This window comes from Pundamilia nyererei, unplaced genomic scaffold (genome assembly GCF_000239375.1).
Source record: "Pundamilia nyererei isolate P.nyererei 1_Seehausen unplaced genomic scaffold, PunNye1.0 scaffold00084, whole genome shotgun sequence".
In the NCBI taxonomy this organism is placed as follows: Eukaryota; Metazoa; Chordata; class Actinopteri; order Cichliformes; family Cichlidae; genus Pundamilia; species Pundamilia nyererei.
Genome location: NW_005187485.1, coordinates 1,090,813 through 1,110,241, shown reverse-complemented (window position 1 = coordinate 1,110,241; position 19,429 = coordinate 1,090,813). Strand labels below are relative to the sequence as shown.

Sequence of the window (19,429 nt, the reverse complement as noted above, 5' to 3'; positions counted from 1 at the left end):
GGGGGTTGACATCCATTAAGGAAATCCTTTATTGGCACATAAAAATGAGAGGCAACATTTAGCCTTACTTGCCTTTGGCAACTTAACCCATTGCCAAACATTAAAACGAACGCTATGTCAGCACTAAGGAAATATTTTTGTTTAGACATTATAGCCCATAATTTAGCAGCAAGCCCAAAACCTGATGGAAGCGTTTCAGAGCATTGTCATCACAATTTTGACCATCTATATGGCAGAATATTGCATTCTTTGATTATACATTCTTTCTCTGCCCTAAAACAAAAGCATTTCCTCTCTATATTCAATAACTCATTATGGTAATTCATTACATCGCCAATTAGTAGAGAAGCTTTATCGCTGCACTATACCATAAAGGGCAGGATTTATGTTGTCTTTGAATGTCACCCAGAGGACAGAGGACGAGCTCATCACTCAAGAAGAACAAAATAGAGAGACACAGAAAAGGGAGAAAAAAATAGAGGGAAGATGAAGGGAACGATGCAGTGAGTTATCGGTTAAGGAATGCATTTTCCCTGCCCATTTTCTCACAACCTTGAGAAACCTTGACAAGGAATCTTTGTCTGTATCAAACCAAAAATGAGCATATATAAAAACATAGCTTTGGTATTTCATTCAGTGAGGAGACTGTAAAAAGATATGTACAGTACGTATGTAACCTCAGAGGGATATGCCCAGCCGCAACCACCTCGCCTGCTGTCAAACAGCCCCTCAGAGGGCGATAAGCATCCATACGATCTGTGTGGGTGGCTGTCTTATTAGTGCACCTCAACCATTTCACTCAGGCATGCAGCACGAGCAACCATCTGCCACGCTGCGATCCTCTGCCCAGGCAAGTCTCTCAGGTGCCATAAAATAAAAAGTGTCCCTTTGAAGATTGGAGCAAAAAGTGCTGAGCAGATGAATAAAGTCATTTTAAAATAAATAAATATTTTTGTAACCAGGAGACCCTATACACGTCTTTAGTGTACACCCAGGTTTAAATATCGCCTTTGACCTAACCGCACAGCATTACAGAAAACAAATAATGTGATTTATTATTCAGGGTAGATTAGTATTCATAGATGCACTTAGTGCATATAAAGTATAAATATTTTATAAATATTTCTCCACATCAGAAAATGACACAAAGCCTCAAGAACCAAATATTTCTTCAGTTTGATAATATTAATTATTTAAACTTTATGTCAAGAACTGGGTTCTAAGACAAGAAAGAAGATACAGATGTGTAGACACTTCTATCAGTGTCTTTGTTAAAGATAAACTGACACTCCAAAACTCTCTACTGCCACCTTGTAGACTTTTAGGGAAAGAAACAAAACCCACACACAGGGGAGGTCCAAACGTCATGTGTTTACATTTTTATTTATTTCGCCAGTTGCAAAATTCAAAATTTGCCAAAAGCAGCAAGTGAGATCACACTGTTTTTAAAAAACCCCAATACAAAATAAATAACAAAGAAAGCAGTGCAAAGTGCAGAAAACCCTACATGTATCAGTCAAATTAAAAAAGTTAAATCCTTATATCAGTCTCTTACAATGTGTATCACAGGGAATGTTCTTCAAAAAAAATTCAATACAAAAAAACCCCACAATATTTTACCATATTTATAATTACTAGTTTTTCAGTTATAACTTTTGAGCATTTGGAACGAGCAATTGGAAAGCCACAAGATGTTAGCAGTTTACACCGGGTGCATTTAAATAGCATACAGCTCCAGCAGATAGTCTTTGGGAACAATACCTATAACTCCATTCTTCTCTCCAACCCACCAGCCAAAGTTCTGATACTCCTGGAAGCACAAAGAGAAGCAGAAACAAGGAAGGAAAAAGAAGAGTGTGTTAGTGCTCCTTCATGCTAGCTGATAATATTCTGCTGAAATCAAAATTGATAAAACAGAAGAACAAATGACGCCTTCTTTCTTTCGGCTGTTTTCCGTCCACTCTACAGTACTTATCTCCCATCAACACCTGTACACCTCCTTGCCTTCCGTTCTGCCTCTTTACCTGGTGTCAGTTTTGAGACTGCATGTTTCCCTCCACTCCACACAAAAAGCTCAGTGTGCATAAAGCACATCGCACATAAATCTGTCAAAGCGTGACAAGTAATAGCTCCAAATGGCTGTCAGCATGCTGAGATGTGAGGAGGACACTGCGAGGAGAGATCTGAGACAAGACGACAATAACTCACTCTCTCCCCTTCTTTCTCTCTCACCCCCCCCCCCCTTTTCTCTTTGACCTTACATCAAAGTCTTCCCTGCGCATGAATCAAGACCGGAGATCACGTTCTGACAAGGCTGAAGGAAGACGAACCTGGACAACGTTTCACATCCAAACCAGAACTCGGGGACAGTGAAGGGCCACATCTGTGTCCACTTATTCCCAAGACAGAGCAATGGATGTAAGCGATCATATGGTAGTATTAGACAGAGGGGGATTATGCTCACTATAGTGAGGGCTGACACTGACAGGTCTCTGGTGACGGGCCATTTATCACATCAGATAAAGACAGGCTTGACACACCGTTTCAGTATCTGTATCAGCCAAATCGATATAATGCTGTAGAAAGCTATTCGAAACATCTGAATTATTAACACTAAATTTAAATTTAAAAAAAAAAAAAAAAAAAATCCTGGTTTGACCAACCAGCGATCAGACAATAAATTTAGTGTTAAAATGAAAAAAAAATAATAATAATAATAATAATAATAATAATGTTTACATAGCCACCACAGACAAACAGAAAATGTTAAATCCACTTTCCTAAAATGTCATTTCATCACAAGCCCCTGGAGGCTAATATAGCAGCTTGACATGAGGTGTGTGTAAAGGAGTGTGCGTCCACATTAAGACTTGCCACCAGCCTTTGAAAACAGCAACACCTCATCCACAGCTGTCATTAGTCAGCTAGTTGATATGTGCAACAACACACATCAACACAAATACCCTCGGCTAGTCAAAACAACCGTCCTGTAATTTGATTACTTTCACCAAATGAAAGAGTCCCGGTGCATTAGTTAAAACACAAAGTGTAAAACAGTGATAGGATAAAACGCTGTGCAGGCGTTGTGGCATTTTAAGCAGAGAGACCTTGCATCTCTCAGTCAGTTTGTTACTAATGGGAGGCTGGGTGTGTGTTGGGGGCGACGAGGTGTGCAGCATATCCGGTCAACACAATCGCCCTTAGTCGGGCCTTATAATCAGCTCCCAGGTCCTCCTGCCTGGGGGGTCTCCCAGCTGTAACACTACAGCTATTTCTGGTCTGCAGAATGGGGGAGGGACACATTGGAGGAAGGAGAACAGTGGAAGAGGGAATGGTGGAGGGAGGGGGGGAGGGGGGTGTCGGCTGTCCATTTAGCTGCAGCTGGCTGCTGCAGTCCAGACAGGTTTTATGGTCATTGCCCTCGCAGCAGGCCACAACCCCCAACACCAAGGTTTTAGCTAATGGCACTCCCAGTCTAAGTGAAAGGGCAACTTGATTCTTGGGCCTTTTCTACACACCAAGGAGAAGTCATAAACAGGCATTTGGTCAATGAGGATTGGACAGTCTGTCTGCTTTGTGCATTTGTGTCCCTCCATTAGTGTTGAAGGAACAATCAATTGATTTGGTGAAAAGAAAACCAACAGTCCTGATAATTCATTATTTAGTTTTATTGTAGTGTATTTAAAAGAGAGCGAGAGAGAGAGAGCAATTTTCTGGTCCTAGTCTCCTAAACGTGATAATAAGGTGAATTTGTCTTGAATTTTACATTGACATCCTGTTCAATATAAAATTGAGAAGGGCTTTAAAAATTATTTACACATTGCAAAGGTGAAAAATAAATTTCTAGTGCTTCCTGCTATACATGGAGTTAATAATATGACTATGTAGCATATTACAATTGTATTTATTTATTTGTGCATCTCTGTTTAATGTACAGCACATGCCTCTCAAAGTTTCCCCAAGTCTTCTTTGCCTTAAAGAGCCAGTAGATGGCAGACTTGAATTTGAAAAGCAACCTGGCCCGTTGACAACAGAATGTCTCAATTGACTCCATGCTCCATAGAAACCAAACCAGACAGGAAATATTGCCCGTCTGGATGGAGTACATTTCACACATTATTTATATATATTTTAAAGACAAACCACACATCTCGACGAGTATAAAATTCCACTGCTCATTTTCTGTCCAGCGTCCAAAACAAATCTTGTTAAATGTATCACAACAAAATCCAATTCAGCGTTCATACGAACCGGTTAAGTACAAAGGGGCTCCTGTTTAGTTACATAATAAAGGTAAAGAACTGCCTCTCAGTTCTCCGGCTCATGACTAGCTGACAAGCCTCGGAAATTGTGCGTCCATTACACGTCCTCACCTGCTCTGAATAGAGTGGCTGACCAGCCTGGTTTTCCTGAAAACACACATTCCTATTTGGCGAGGTGAGAGAAATTTCTGAGAGGTGCGTGTGGGCTGAAGGCTGCTCACTGCCTGGCATGGCAGTAGCGACAGCGTGCTGAAACAGTCCAGATGGAAGTGATGGAATTACGCCGTGTGCCAGCTAAGCTCGGCCTCCGCCAACAGCACTAAAACAGTTTCCGTTGTGACACAACTAATCCCCATTAGAGCGCCAGAGAAGGAACCAAGCCCAGTCTGCCTCTTACCATCAGCCTTCCACCTCTAGGCGGTGGGCCAGGTGCTGCCAGTAAAGGATCTGAATAGTCAGTTCCTCTAAGAGCTTAGAAATAACTCACTTTAGGTGGTCTGAAACCAGCCACTCGGTCTACAAACCTCTCAAACTTTTGCAGTGTGGTTGGATTTAAGGTAATACCAACTTTATCGTGCATCAAGACAAGAATCGCCACAGTTTAGCTCTGACATCTAGGGTTTAGCCTCACCATACCTTACTCAGGATGTAGATGGCATCTCCACGTTTGAAGGACAGCTCGTCTGGGTGGTCCCCTGAACAGTCCCACAAGCCTTGGTAGTAGTTCTGATAGTCTGTGCTCTTATCAACTGAAAAAGGAAAAAAAAGCAAGGTGATGACAGATCGGCGCTTTATTTTCTAGCCAGAGTAATCCTTCTAGATGTACAGATTTCACACAGCAATTACTTGTTAGTTTGAACCGAACCTACAGGGGGCTGCCAAGAGCCTACGGCAGAATTTGGTTGGATCAAAAACCAAATCAAGAAGGTCAGCAGTGTCCCAGTTACCTAATAAATTCTCATTAAAAAATAATAATAATAATTTTGGGGTGTATTGTTTGTGCATTATTTTTTAATCACGAAGTAATGCACAAAGAGAAATGTAAAAGCTGGGCACTGCTTTCAGAATTAAAAAGAAAATAGTGGCGTTTAGTAGTAAAATGTACAATGACAACTAACTGAAGTGCAGTGCATTAGTATGCTGGATTCAACTGGTTTGTAGTTTGAAACCAAGACACAGCTAGTGTTTTAGCAGCTGGGGTTTCCACTTCTGAGCAAGTCTGTTTTTAAAGTCTATAAAGCTGGCCATTCTGAGTCGTGTGGTGAGACTTGGTGGTTAGTAACTGGAAGTTTGCTCAAATGTGCAGAGCAGACAGAGGCAGATCGTTTTTGGAGGAAAGGTATCAGCTATTTACAGAACTATAACATGCTAGTTATTGTAAAAGGAACTTGGCCAACTAGGCTGAAGTTATTTCCAGTATTGTGCTAACTTTCAGTTGCACTCCTTCACGAGAACTTCCTCTGCGTATGTCACTTCTTCATAGCTGTTAGGTTTCATTTGCTGTGTGTACGTGTCACAAAAAGGCAGATCACATTTAAAGTTTCTTCTGTCTATTTAGAAACTTCCTACATTCTAATTCGCTAAATATACCACATTGGATTGAGATAAGCACAAATGTCAGTGCTTTGTGTACCTGCAGCAGGAGGAGGAACAGGTTTGCTTGCCGGCTCAATTTTTGGAGGACGAGGCTTTGCTACAGCCGGAACTTCTTCTTCTGGAGAAACAAAACGATATAAAAAATAAAATCAGATCAAATCAAACAAGATCCACGCACTTTGTTCCCATTCTCTAACATGATAGAGGCTATCATTGTCATGTAACACATGATCAGACCTGGAAGCTCTTCGTAGATGTCTTCATCGATTGGCTGAGTTATAGTCCCTACGTCATCGTACATTTCCTGTTCCTCGTCGTCTTCTGGGATGATGCCCGACATGTCTACAAACAGGAGAGCAAAATTAGTTTTATTGCATAAATGCAGATTTTCTTTCCCCAGTAGGTGCTACTAACTTTAAAGAGCATAATAAATGTTTTTTTTTTTTATGAATGGCAAAGTTCAAACCTTTCAAAACAAAGTCTATCTGTTTCACCCACTCTTCCGCCTCCTTCGGTGATGACGCACAAAACTGTCATGAAAGGGGGAAGAGAAATGAATGTGAATGTGCAATAAGCTCTACATATATTAATTAACATAAGCAAATAATATTGCATTTATGCATAGTAAAATGTTCCACATGGAAGAGTCTGAATGTTAGAAACACTCATTTAGCCTTATTCAGTACGTGTCAGGCTGAGCTACTGCAAAGGCAGTAGTGTCAAATGGAAAAGCATTAAAATAAAGATTTACTGAAGTGCATGGATAGACACACTGTGCCAAGTTTTAAACATGTCACGTCTCAAGTTTGTATTTGGTTTTGGTTATTTCAGTTTAACAGCATTTTAAAAAAAGGCAACGACTGAAAAAAACTCGAGCAGCCATCGAGAGATGAGCGTACCTGATAGACGCGCTTGTCTGGGGCCAAAATTTCAAAGCAGCAGTCTTTCTTCGAGTCCTTGCGCAAGGTGTTGTTCATTTTGACACCGTACCCATCAATACTGAACTCACCCTTCTGCTGCTTGTCTGGTTTAGAAAATTAAAGCATCATCATTATTGGTGCAGATGCAATAACTGCATCAATACTGTTAAAAAGGGGGGGGGGATTATTCACCCACTTAAAAATGAAGAAAGTACCTTTCTCACTGCCGTAATAGTAGAAGGTGTGATGGCTCAGAGCACACCATCTCTTCTGCCACTCAGTACCAAAAAAGCTGTGATCTGTGAAGGGAGAGAACCACATGCACAGAGAATTTTCCAGTGTGTTTTGATGGCTGTAAGCGTTGTGATTTTTATATATAGAAGGGACAGAAATACCTGAACTGTAAAGAAAATGTGTATTAGATTACAGTCTTTATTTAGGGTATTGTGTGCAACACAGTAGAGTCAACTAACTTTTTGCAGATTTTTGGTGTTTTGCATTATGTAAGATTCTTTGTAAAGGTTAAAAAACAAAAAAGCCTTCTTTTTGTTCGCATCTGATAAAAAGCCAATTTAAAAAACACTGGCCCAAGGATATTTGAGAGCTTGCATATTTCAGTAACCAGGCAGCCTCCTTTTCCTTTACAGTTTTTCCCCCTTGGGAAAGCTGCCTTGTACATATCTTATAATCAGAGCACCAACCCTTTCTGCGCTTCTCAAGATATCCTGCTTTAAAGACAGATGGCAGGTCCTGGGCCGCCACAGGTGGGGACTGCTGGGAACCTGGAAAAAGAATTAAGGAAATCCAAATATGTGACCCGTCATCATTGCTGCTGAATCCTTAATAACTGACTGTTGTTTTTTGTGGCGGGGGTCTTAAAGTTAAACATGACCAGAAGGTTTATGAGCTACTTTGCTATCATGCATTTGTTTAACCGATATTAAATTGAATAGCAAAGCCACTCTGAGTAATATTTTACTCTCACTGGAGAAGGTTTCCCTTGCCCTGTCTAACTTCAAATATTCAAATGCCGTGTCAAAGTTGCATTGTGTGAAAGAGCAGCCATAAAACTGGCAGCTGCTTATAGGCCATAAAACCCAGTCCCCCAATCACCATTTCATAAGGATTTCCCTGATACTCTGTGGTGGGGAAAAAGGGGGGGCAAAAACAAAACTGCAAATGCAAAAATCTGTCACAGTTTGGATAATGGAACAAACAGGATTAAAGCTAGTGTTTATCGGGGAATGTTTTTGTGTCATAACCTGCAGCCACAGCAGTAATTTTAAGCCCCTAGACTGTGGCTGAGAGAGCAATAAAGTGTGCTTTAGCCATCAAAGGGGAGGGGTGAGGGAGGTGGTAGGAGTAGCAGTTGTGCACCCAAATTGCTTCCCAAGTATGTTGCCAAGTTACAGTTGGAATGTCTCACTCATTGTGCCACTCAAAGTCGCTTTCTCCAAGGAGCCAGAGCAAAGATCTGTATACTTTCCTGCCAACACTGAGCTTTTGGTGCTCTAATCCGCAGCTTGCGAGCAGTTAGCGAGTCAACTCTGTTTGTCTGCTAAGTGTTTGTGGCTCACCTTCGAAACCATCATCATCCTTGTCCGTGCGCTCTGACTGCAGCGACCCCCCGTCGTTGTTGCTGTCAACTTCCTCCTCGTCATCAGAGTCATTTCCACCTACTGCAGTAAACACAGAGGGCTGTGAAGTAACTGCACACAGCGTAACACAGAAGTTGCCATTGTGTGGTGTTAGAGGTGTTATGTGGCCAGTTTATTATGAAATGCGACTCTTTTTGCCCTTGCTTTTTCAAATTTGTGGGATAAGTTTGTAATCGACTTGTGGGCCTTCGCATTAATGTCATGACATCTTGTGGTCAGTCATGACCCCCATTGGGTACCAGTTTTAAAAACACACCTACAGGATTATTCAGCAGACAGGCAACTTACCTTTGTCCTTAAACTCTTGTGGAAAACTGTTTGGGAGAAAAAGACAGCAAATAAAGTTAATCACAACAACTTATGCACCTGCAAAGCAAATCAAAACTGGAGTATTTTGATGTATGCTGGTTCCAGTCATGAGTCATACCCTTGCTTGACCTCCTTTATCCTCTTGATGAAGGCTTCCCTCTTCTCTTTCGCCTTCTTGCTTAGATTTTCTGCCTTCAACCCATCAATGAGGTAGTTTTCGAGATCTGAACAGCACAAGAGGTAAAACATTAACATGTTCTGATGGCTGATAGCAGTCAAGTGGCCACACCACTGATGGACATCCACAACATAAACAAAGGAGCAGTTTGCAGCTTTGACGTCCAGCTCATGCCTCAGGTTTGAGACATGAAGCGAGTTGTTTTTTTGTTTTTTTTTAATGAAATGCAAGCACAACCGTCGATTTGAGTGAATATAGCAGAAAAAATGGGGAAAACTATGCTTCCTCTTTTTAAAAAGAAAAGCAGTTTGTTATATACGAGACTTAAAGTAAAACAAGTCTTTATAAAATGCGGAAATAAACTCTCCTCTACTCCAAAGGCAACTATGAATCAACAGTTTTACCTGAAATGAGCGTCGTTAACTCCTCGGGGATCGCACGCATTCTTACCGCAGTTTCTAGCCTGAAGCGATTGAGCGTCCAGCCTGAGGAAGGGAAACTCTAGCCTGCGCGACACGGAAGCAGCAGCTCGGGCTCGAAGATATACGGAAGTTAATCTGCTAATTATTTATCAGTGACCACACAGTTCCGCTGCAGGACAAACACTCAGAGCTGCCTGCTCGGTGTTCGGCGTTCACAGACGTTGACGTTTATTGGCCTTTATTTATTTTTTGACTGCCACCGTAGACAGGAAATTGATGCTTTAATGGAGCAACGGGTCTTTACGGAATAATAAAGTCCGAGCATAACGCCGCGATCATACTGTTGATTGATTCCAGATCATATTTTTTGGCACTTAAGTCTGCTCTCTACGGCTGACTCGCTGAACACATTAGGGGCGTCTTTTGTTTTACAGCGATGCAAGCTTTGAGTCTATGAATATGTCAGGGCTGTAATCCAAAACAGGGATCATTAATAGATTAAAAAGTCAATCATATAATGCTGAATGCTTCTGTGCCAGCTTCCTCAGATGTTTCACGGGAGTCTGTGCTACTTCTGCTGCACTGCTCTGACTATATATTTGACATTTTAAAAAGGAAGAAGAAACAACAAATATGCAGGTTATTTTAAAAGAAAACGATAGAACCAGGAAAGAATGACTTCTTACATCAAGTTAAGTCAGCGCCTCTGGTGCATTTACGGAAAATGGCCTTTTCTTTTTGTTTTGTCACATTGTTTATAAAGATGTCAGTCATTTATTCGTCTTTTTTGACAGGCGGTATCACCCAATCTGGGTTAAAAGACTGAGCCTTTGAACTGTATACTCTGTTGTTTTGGAGGAAGGAGACAGAAGTGTCGAGGCGTTTGTGGCACAGCTTTAGTCTCAGGTGTTGGCTTGGCTGCAGGTAGCTGTGCTGCCACAGCCAGTTAGACTCTGCAAACAGATCATATGATCATTAAACAAGGATTTTTGTTCAGAATCACGATTGAATTTCTCAGTATTAGAGTTGTTACAAATCATAACGCAAAATTAAATCTTTTCCGCGTTTTCTGACGTCACTTCCTGTTTCTCTTCATCCGAGCAGCCAGCACGTTGTTTATGAGCCTCTAATGCTCTGCGGCCATTCAAAACCTGACCCCCTCCTGACCTGCCGGTAGTTCCTCCCAGCTTTAGAGGAGAGCCGCTTTGACCTCTGACCTCTGTGTGCCTCTGTGTGCCAGCGCATGTGTGCGAGCAAGGGGAGGGCTCTTACAGGCAAAGCCATGTATCTAGTTTCCATAAAGCTCTATCTTACTTGCCTGTCGTCTCAAAAACAGCCCAACGCCTTTGGTTCCTTCCCCTTTTATCACACTCATTACAGGGGTCGCAATCCACCGAGTGCACACTGCACTCTAGCTGTTTAACATGCAAAACACGGATTAATTCATAGTTTCGTTTATCGTTTTTGTATAATAAGATACTTTATTTGGTCAGTGTAAAATAAAAGGTGGGAGATGATCATGTGGACCATTGTTGTGCTTTTAGAAAAGGAGGTGTTGCTTGGTTAACACTGGATCTACTTATGAGTCCACGTCCGACTGCTTCTGGGCCTACTGGGTTTAATATTAGGCTTTCACGATTTTGTCCTTGTTTTCAAAACATGCAGAATCAGCATCACTTTGAACCATTTTCAGGAGGACGAGCAGTTCACCGCCTCACCTCCCGTTCGTTTTTATTAATGCTATGAGGCGCTTAGCGTGCGGTCGAAAACGCAGAGGGTGTGTGTGTGTGTGTGTGTGTGTGTGTGTGTGTGTGTGTGTGTGTGTGTGTGTGTGTGTGTGTGTGTGCAAGTACACTGAGCATATAAATGAATATCTGCCGCCTGGGGACTGTTTTCAGAATTATTAATCACTGTGGTTAATTTTATATAGCACCGACGAATGACTTTGGTTTTTCACCAAACATTTTTTTTTTAAATTCTAAACAGTAAATAATGTATATGAAAAATGGGAGTTGGATGGAGGGGGGGCCCTTGTGGAAAAAGCGTCTTTAAGTCGAGCAGAGGATCAACTGGTCGGTGTGAGAAATTCCTTTAGCATTAAACGGGGTCGAACTGCCTTTGATCCAGACCAACATAAATTTACCTCAATTTCATGATGATTTACTAAAAAAATAATAATAAACGGTTCATATACATAAATACCTTCAGCCGTTTGACTGATATGTGACCATTGTTCGCAGTCGAATCCGTTTTATAGTTACATCATCCAATTAATTTATAGGCTCAGTTACATAAATTTATATATCAATTTGGAAAAAATGCCTTACGTCTGCTGCTTTGAATGAGTCCTACTTAATTTTACATCATAAAAAGTTTTGAAAACCACAATGGGGCAAGGCGCACGTCTTAATTCAAAGAGATTGTATTACATTGCGGCTCGGGCTATAAACAAGCACCCTCAGTCCTGTGAGTTTTATAGGCAATAAAACGTAATTAGAAAGCCAGGAAAAGTCATAGCTTTTGGCCTGGGACTCCTAGCAGGCAATTCACACAGCAAATTTTCTTTTTCTGCGTTTAAGTATGGAGAGGCAATGAATCTCTCGCAGTGCTCCTTTTTGTGTGTGTCTTTTTGTGGACTATATGCTACCAGACCCACGGCCACGCTGGAGAAATTCTCTCAGCACAATCTATGAACATAAAAATGTAATACAGCAACAAAAATTACACATTTATACAGCTTCTATTTTAATTTTAGTTTATATGTGTTCAGTGCATTCACAGGCTAATTAATTTAATGGTAAAATAATCCTTTTATATTAACAGCTTATATTGTTTTTTCTCATTTTTGAGAATTCATTTCATTTTATGGCTGATGCTCTTAATAATTTTCATTTATTGAGGTAAAATCAATAAGCTCTCTAGAGTTGCTTATTGTGGGCATATAGTGAGAAAAAAACCCAAAACGCATCTGAGTCCAATCAATGTAAAATTTTATTTCAATAAAAATATTGTGCTCAATTATAGTCCAAATCCATATAAAAATAAATGTGCACTGTGTCTTCTACCAGCCTACTTTAACAGTCCATACAGGCAACAAAAAAAAAGAAAAGAAAAAAAGCTTTGCTTATTTCGCTTTAACTTACCTCATCTATTAAAAATTTCCACCCTGACGCCCTAAACTAGAGCACAACCGTCTGAGTTACAAATACCAAAGTCGAAACATTTCAATAACTCAGGTTTTGCAGGTCGATTGTTGTGAGTGTTTCTGAGAAGAGGTCGAAAGTCTCGCAGGGTAAAGGCAGGGGACTTTGAGCTGATTCGGACAAACTCGGTGAGAAAGAGGGCGAGGATGAGAAAACTTGGAAATCCCGAAATGAGGCGTCCAGGTCCGGGGAATCGTCATTGTTCGGGCCTATTGTGGACACGCAGATGGGCACAATGGCTGACGGGTTTGGAAAATGTTTCAGATTTTTCTCATTGCTGGTCAGAGGGGTAACAGTTGGGCTTTGGCTCTCTCCATTGTGTGCGTTCTGACAGTCTTGTGAAGTCAACGTATTCTGGTGGAAATACCTCTCCCTCTCAAAGAGCGTCCCGGCGGCGCTGCCCTCTGTAGCCTGCTCCAACTCGTCCTCCGGCCCGTCGTCCAGGCAGGCGTATTTCCCCTCGCTGTCCCTGTTTTCCTTGCTGTGAGTCTGCCTCTTGTGCTTCATCCGCCTGTTCTGAAACCACACTTTCACCTGCTTCTCCGTTAAATCCAGCAAAGCAGCTATTTCCACTCGCCTCGGTCTGCACAGGTATTTGTTAAAATGAAACTCCTTCTCCAGCTCCAGAAGTTGGGTGTTGGTGTACGCAGTCCTCAGCCTCCTTGATGGCCCTCCATCGCCAGCACCACTCTCTGGTGTATCAGGTGAACCTAAAATAAATAAACAATTTAAATAAATTATTAATAGAAAATCCACTGCAAATATAATAATTTAAAACATTCGTAACAAGGGTGTGTTTGGAGGGGAGAAAAAGCGCTATGGGGTGAAACTTGCGGCAAGCAAACACCAGGACTGGGAAGATTTATGGGCCCCAGGCAGAATATGATGGGTCTGCGTGGACAAGACAGGACGGAGGGTGAAGATTAATGAACATGCCAGCTGCTGGCCCGTGTAAGAATAATCTATCACTCTCCATTACTGTCAAACATTAGCACTCTTACACTGCATCACAAGTCAGTGCGTTACTTGATGAGATTAAGAATACTTAAATCAAAATCCTAGACTGGCTCAGAAGGGACGCCCACGCTGCACAAGGCCCCAGGATGGAGCTACTTGCAGAGGGAGAATCCTCAGACAATAAGGAGCCTTTTTTACATGGAGGTTATTAATCATCATGTCTTGCCTTGGGGGGAGAAGTAGAGTGGCGAGGAGTCATCCGTCGTCGCAGCAGGAGCAGCAGCAGGAGCAGAAGAAGATGAAGAAGCAGAAGCAGCCTGGTTCCTCTTGATGCTTTTTTTCTCCTTCATCCACGGGTACTCCGGGGGTAGGGACACAGCCTGTAGCGGGCTGAAGCCCTTCTGAGCCTGCTTGGAGCGGCTGTGGCGTGGGTGGACGCTCGGGTTCAGGCCGGGGATGGTCTGCTCAAAAGGAGGAGGAATCAGTGTCGACTGTGAAAGCGCTGAGCTCTTGATTGATGAACTTTGAAATGCATCACCGACAGGGTTAGTGAAAGATGTCAGGCACTCAGCGAGCGACGGCTGGCTGTTGATAAAACCACTTTCTCGCCCAAATTCGTAATTCATCTCCTCCTGCTTGTCTCGGAAAGCTCGCGGGTATTCAGAGGAGGGAAGAATTATAAAGATAAAATATATCTCTCTCTATATAAATATATGTTTGCGAGGTTTCTTTTTGATAAACTACTTAACTGGTTATAGTCATAGGGAGACCTCTGCCATAAACTATTGCTTTCAGGAGGACATGGTCGGAATTAGACCGTGCTGCTTGTCACATGATTGCATCTGCCCAATGACAATTTGGGTTTTTTATCAAAAGAAGCCACTGTCCCCTATGATTGATCGAGAAAGTCTGAGAGGTAACGCCTCATTCCGGGGGTAGGGGTTGCTTTATTTACACATTTTTTCCCTCCTCTTCTCAGTTTGTCCACCACTGCCTAACCGCCCCCCCACTCCCACCTTACAGCACCCCGAAAATGCATCACAAAGCCGTGCACGTCTGCCACGGGAGCGCGCGCCCGTGCGAGCTTGCAGTTCACGAGTGTTTATGGGCATTTATTTCCAGCATGGCGCGCCGCAAATCATTGCAGCAGTCACATTTGTGCCTCATAATACCAAGACGCCCACAGTCGTTATCTCTGGCCGAGACGTTAATCTTGAGAGTTTCTTGAGGATTGACTAGAAAAGAAAAAGGAAAGGAAAGGCAGCACCAGACACAGCAACATGTCCTCCCCTCCCCCACCGCCCAAACTACAGAGAGAGAGAAAAGAGACAAATTAATTTTCATATTTTAGTCTGATTTTGCATCGATTACATTTTAATCCCCAAATTATTTAACCTTTGATTGGCAGCGTTAGATTTAAAGTCTAAATAAAAATGTGATGTATAAATTATTTGAAGTGTGTTTGTGTGTCTGTGTCAAGGTAAGAAAGCATCTTGGTAATTTAACGTGCATTTGTCACCTTTTTACAGTTTATTGCTCCCTTCCCCTCGTCCAATTTCGTTCATTTTATATCACCTATTGGGATAATGTTGACCTTAGCCGGCATCCATACATTTCAGCATTATTGGTTATAACATAGGGGAGAGCAGAAATGATTTGCCACTGCACTGTGAAGCTTAGGAAAGGTGGGGATCTGATGGCTGTTTATTGCTCAGGCTCTAAACAAAGAGCCCTGGTAGCCCGTGCGTGATCAATCTTTCTCGCCAAAAGGTCTGACAGCTCCCTGCCCTAAGAACACATTTAAACCATCTAACACTCCCTTGGATCATATGTGGCCAGGAAGAGGACGACCTCTCTGTGAGCTGCAGGATGAGTTTTCAATTTAGAAAGGTCGGGATTTCTTTAAAAGTAGGGATGAGACGCATGGGCTTTGCGCACAAAGCTTTTTGCTCTGTTATTTGATAATAAACGATAAATCCAGACGTAACTCTGACCCCCTCACTTTTTTTGATCTCAGAAAGGACATTTCTGGCATAGAAAGAAAGAAGAGAAGACTTGACTGGGTGGATGGTATAGAAACGAAAACGGAGCTTCTTCTTCTTTTTTCTTTCTTTTTTTGTGCATAGGATCAATTGTTTGCTGAGGTGAGTGGGTGTTGGCATTCAGCAGAAATCCCATTCACTGCCATACCTATCTCTCTGGCAGGAACCATGTAGACAAAGTCTTTGTGTGGCCTGCTTTCTGGAATAATTCTGCTTTTACGCATAGAAGTGATTTTATATATCCTCATAGCGTAAAACGGTTTATTATTGTTTGTAAAACTGCGTCCTGAATATGAGACATGAGATCTTGTAGTAGAATAAAATCATAAAATATACTTTAACATGTCTTTGCTAAAAGAAAACTAAATTAAACGTTGGTGACTTAAGAAGGTACAAAAATTAAACGAATTCGACGTAATGGCGGTTAATTCTCTTTCTGAAAATAGCTGCCTAATAATACCTGTCTGAATAAATCACGTCATTCTGCCATTTATTTATTTATTTATTTATTTATTTATTTATCTTAATTTGCACATCATAATTTTAAAGCACTTAAAGACGCTGTTTACTTATTCTGACACATTTTTTGGAAACGAAAGAACAGAGCCCTGTTCAAAATATAACCCCCAGCAATATTTGATCATATTATAAATACTGAGAGCTGAAAACGTGAATATATTTCACATTTCGTACTGCTACAAAATTTGAATCGATGCTGTTATCCGTGTACAGATCTTTGACGACCTGAAGTCGGGGTTTTTTTGTTGTTGTTTTTTTAAATTTTATGTTGCTTGTCGGAACGGCAGACGAGAAGAGGATGATCCGTGGACGTGAACCGGAGTGGCACGTTTCCCGTCTGTTCTGAAACAACGAGAGACATCTGGAAGGCAAGGGGGCGAAACACTAATGCGTTGTTTTAAAGGGGATATATTTCATTCAGCACGTATTCTGTTTTCAGACAGATACCGTGATATTAAATGTATTAAAAAATAGAAATTTTTAGTAGCTGGAAAATTACAGCGTGTCCACGTGCTTTTGTTTTGGATTTTATTTTATTATTTGTTTGTTTTTAAGCGTGAAAAATATATTTAATAATTCTAATAATGGTATAATCATGTGTGTAAAATAAAGGTGATTTGGAATGGTGGAGAGGCCTGAGTGTTTGCTGCATCTTTTTGTCGTTTGCGCTGCATCATATCACAGCATGCTCTCCCTGCGAGAGGACACTTAAAACGAAATTGCATGGGTGCATTCAAGGCGCACAGTAGCTATAATACTCTGGAAAACACATTTAGGGTTGAGCCTGTGTGTGTGTGTGTGTGTGTGTGTGTGTGTGTGTGTGTGTGTGTGTGTGTGTGTGTGTGTGTGTGTGTATCCTGGAAACAAAGCAGCGTTCACGACGACAGCATTTTCATATTACGCTTTTATTTATTGAGCCGCCTGGATTCATGGGAAGATTTGACAGATACTCCAGGCGCACTATAGGCCTGCAAATCAAACATTATTTTTCCCTCTAAGTCGACATGTGAAAATAAATAAATAAATGAAATCTCATAAAATTCCATTTTTGGTGATGAAAGCAAATGAATAAATGGCGTTCATGAATAAAGCTGGTCGTATATATACATATATATACGACCAGCTTTATTCATATATATATATAGATATAGATATATAGATATAAGGTTTGAAGCGTTTCCTGTGCTTCCCAGTAAGATGACACCTCTCCTACCTATAACCCACTTTTAGGAGACAGCCAGCCTGTCTGTCAGTCTTTTCCCTGTTTGACTCAAGTGGGCTATCTCTGCTTAATCACACCCCACGTGAAAGGAAAAATGTACATGAGGGAGGTTTTGATGCAAACTGATGTGAGACTGCTGAGAACAAATGGCCGATAAGCATAAGCTTTAAAGAAAGAGTCTTTTCCCTGAAGACACGATAAATCTGAGTTTTTTTCCATGGTTCGCCTCGTCCATTATATCTGCAAAATGTTTGGGCTTCTGCTAACCCAGACACATATTACAAAGTTAACCTCACTTTCCACGTTCTCTTTGGGATTTGTCCAAAACAACAGGCTACTGGCACTGAGGATAAGTGGATGGAACAGATTCCCATGTGCTCACGACTTTACTCCTCTGAACTTCTATTCCAGATTTGACTTACAGCCTCCTCTGCCACTGCTGGTGTCATGAGGTTTGATGTATAGGGGTCACCAAAGGTCACGGCAAACAACGTCTAAGGAACTTTGTTTTTCTGCAGCAGGACTCCCGGCATGGCTGTTTGCACTGAAGCTATCCAGCCTAACATTCATGAGGATCAGACCGGAACCTTCGGCCATTTGCACACAACAGTGTTTTCTTGTGTCTTAAGGAGAGTTCACAGATGCCATAACAGCGCAGTAAAACAGCATATGCATAATGTTTATGTTTTTGAATGTGTCCTCAAAGTATCCCTTCTTCCACCTCACAAACTGATAAAGACACATACTGATCTACACATGGATGACCGTTTCAGGTGACAGAGGGAGAAATGGAGGAACTGTACTGAAAGAAGAGGAGCCTACTCTCGGTTTTTCAGGACCTCAAGTCTATCATGAGACATAAGCTAACGGCCATGCTCCCGAGACAAACTTAATCATGTGGCAGTAATCATGATCAGTGGAGCATTTTAGGGGTAAATTATCTGTAGGCATGTGAGTGCAGGAATAAAGCAAAAATCAAATGTGAGCTTTCCCCTGCTCAGTAGTGCTATTTATCCATCTAGATTATTTTTGGTGTGAGCTACAGAGAACATAATGGAACTAAATGCTACTCACAGATATCTCCAGGCATCGATCCTGAACAGAGGTTTGTGGTGCGGATGGTGCCACAGGATCTAAACCTGAGCTTGATTTGCATGATTGAATGATTTTGAACACTACAGGGCACTTAGTTCCATTACATTCAAGAGCATCCCACACCCACACAAGCTAGCACAGTTGAGGAAATAATACGCAAATTAGATCTTGGGGCTAACTGCTTAAAGAAATATACAAATAAATGGCACGATGACAGATGATCGACATTTTTCTTACATATATTATTTAAAGCATCCTAGTACTACTGCTGAGTGACAAAATAAAAATATGTAGGCTTGATTTTGAGTGTAACCAGCCTTTTACTTTCATTTTTGTTGCATGAGATAAAGCCGTATGTGTAAATAATCTTTTAAACTGTACATGGGCTGGATTCATGAGATAACCCCTTCATATTTGCTATATTTTTCTCAAACCAGACTAAACAGGTCAAAATTGGTGAATAACAAAGTCTGTTTTTAACTATATAACAATTTTTAAAGCATGATATGAGTAAAATAATCATAAATGAAGCTGAAACATGGGTTAGATATTCAAACTTATGAAGTAGAGGTCTGAAATCGGTGGGGAGTGGTGTTTAGTCGCATCATCATGAACGCATCATCCTTTTTGAGCACTGTTCTTCAGATTAGCCGCTGCCTCCACCTGCTGGTGGTCAGAGAGCAGCAGCATTCACCGAAGCATGGAGCTTCAACACCATCACCAGCACAGTGTTTGACCCCGTTTATTTGTTTAAGTGTAAATTAAAATAGTCAGCTTTACCAGAAAGAAAAATCTGTTTGGTCATTCAATGTTATTTTTATAAACGGTCATTTTTATTGGCAGATTCCTCAGTTTGTCAGACATGCTGCAATAGTGTGTCTGCTGTAGTGACAAAACAACAAGCTTTTTTGACCTATACGGTCTAATTGTTGGTGGGTGGCTGTAAAGTAATTAGACGTTTTAAAACAGAACCATTTGCACCCCCCACCCCCTGTGTGTGTGTGTGTGTGTGTGTGTGTGTGTGTGTGTGTGTGTGTGTGTGTGTG

General features: G+C 41.3%; 2 protein-coding genes across 2 annotated transcripts; both read right to left on the bottom strand.

Annotated features, from left to right (window-relative positions):
• Positions 1-1,364: 1,364 nt before the first annotated feature.
• On the bottom strand, positions 1,365-9,560 carry skap2 (src kinase associated phosphoprotein 2). The gene is made up of 12 exons (XM_005738474.1): positions 9,328-9,560; positions 8,864-8,969; positions 8,725-8,750; positions 8,356-8,457; positions 7,480-7,560; positions 6,994-7,077; positions 6,758-6,882; positions 6,325-6,388; positions 6,096-6,200; positions 5,896-5,976; positions 4,899-5,011; positions 1,365-1,810 (listed from the first exon to the last, which is right to left on the bottom strand). Exons 1-12 carry the CDS (start codon positions 9,365-9,367, stop codon positions 1,718-1,720), a joined length of 1,020 nt encoding a protein of 339 aa, XP_005738531.1. The 5' UTR covers positions 9,368-9,560; the 3' UTR covers positions 1,365-1,717.
• A 3,009-nt stretch (positions 9,561-12,569) lies between these two features.
• Positions 12,570-14,155, bottom strand: hoxa2b (homeobox A2b). The gene is made up of 2 exons (XM_005738473.1): positions 13,732-14,155; positions 12,570-13,240 (listed from the first exon to the last, which is right to left on the bottom strand). Exons 1-2 carry the CDS (start codon positions 14,129-14,131, stop codon positions 12,570-12,572), a joined length of 1,071 nt encoding a protein of 356 aa, XP_005738530.1. The 5' UTR covers positions 14,132-14,155.
• Between the last annotated feature and the right edge of the window lie 5,274 nt (positions 14,156-19,429).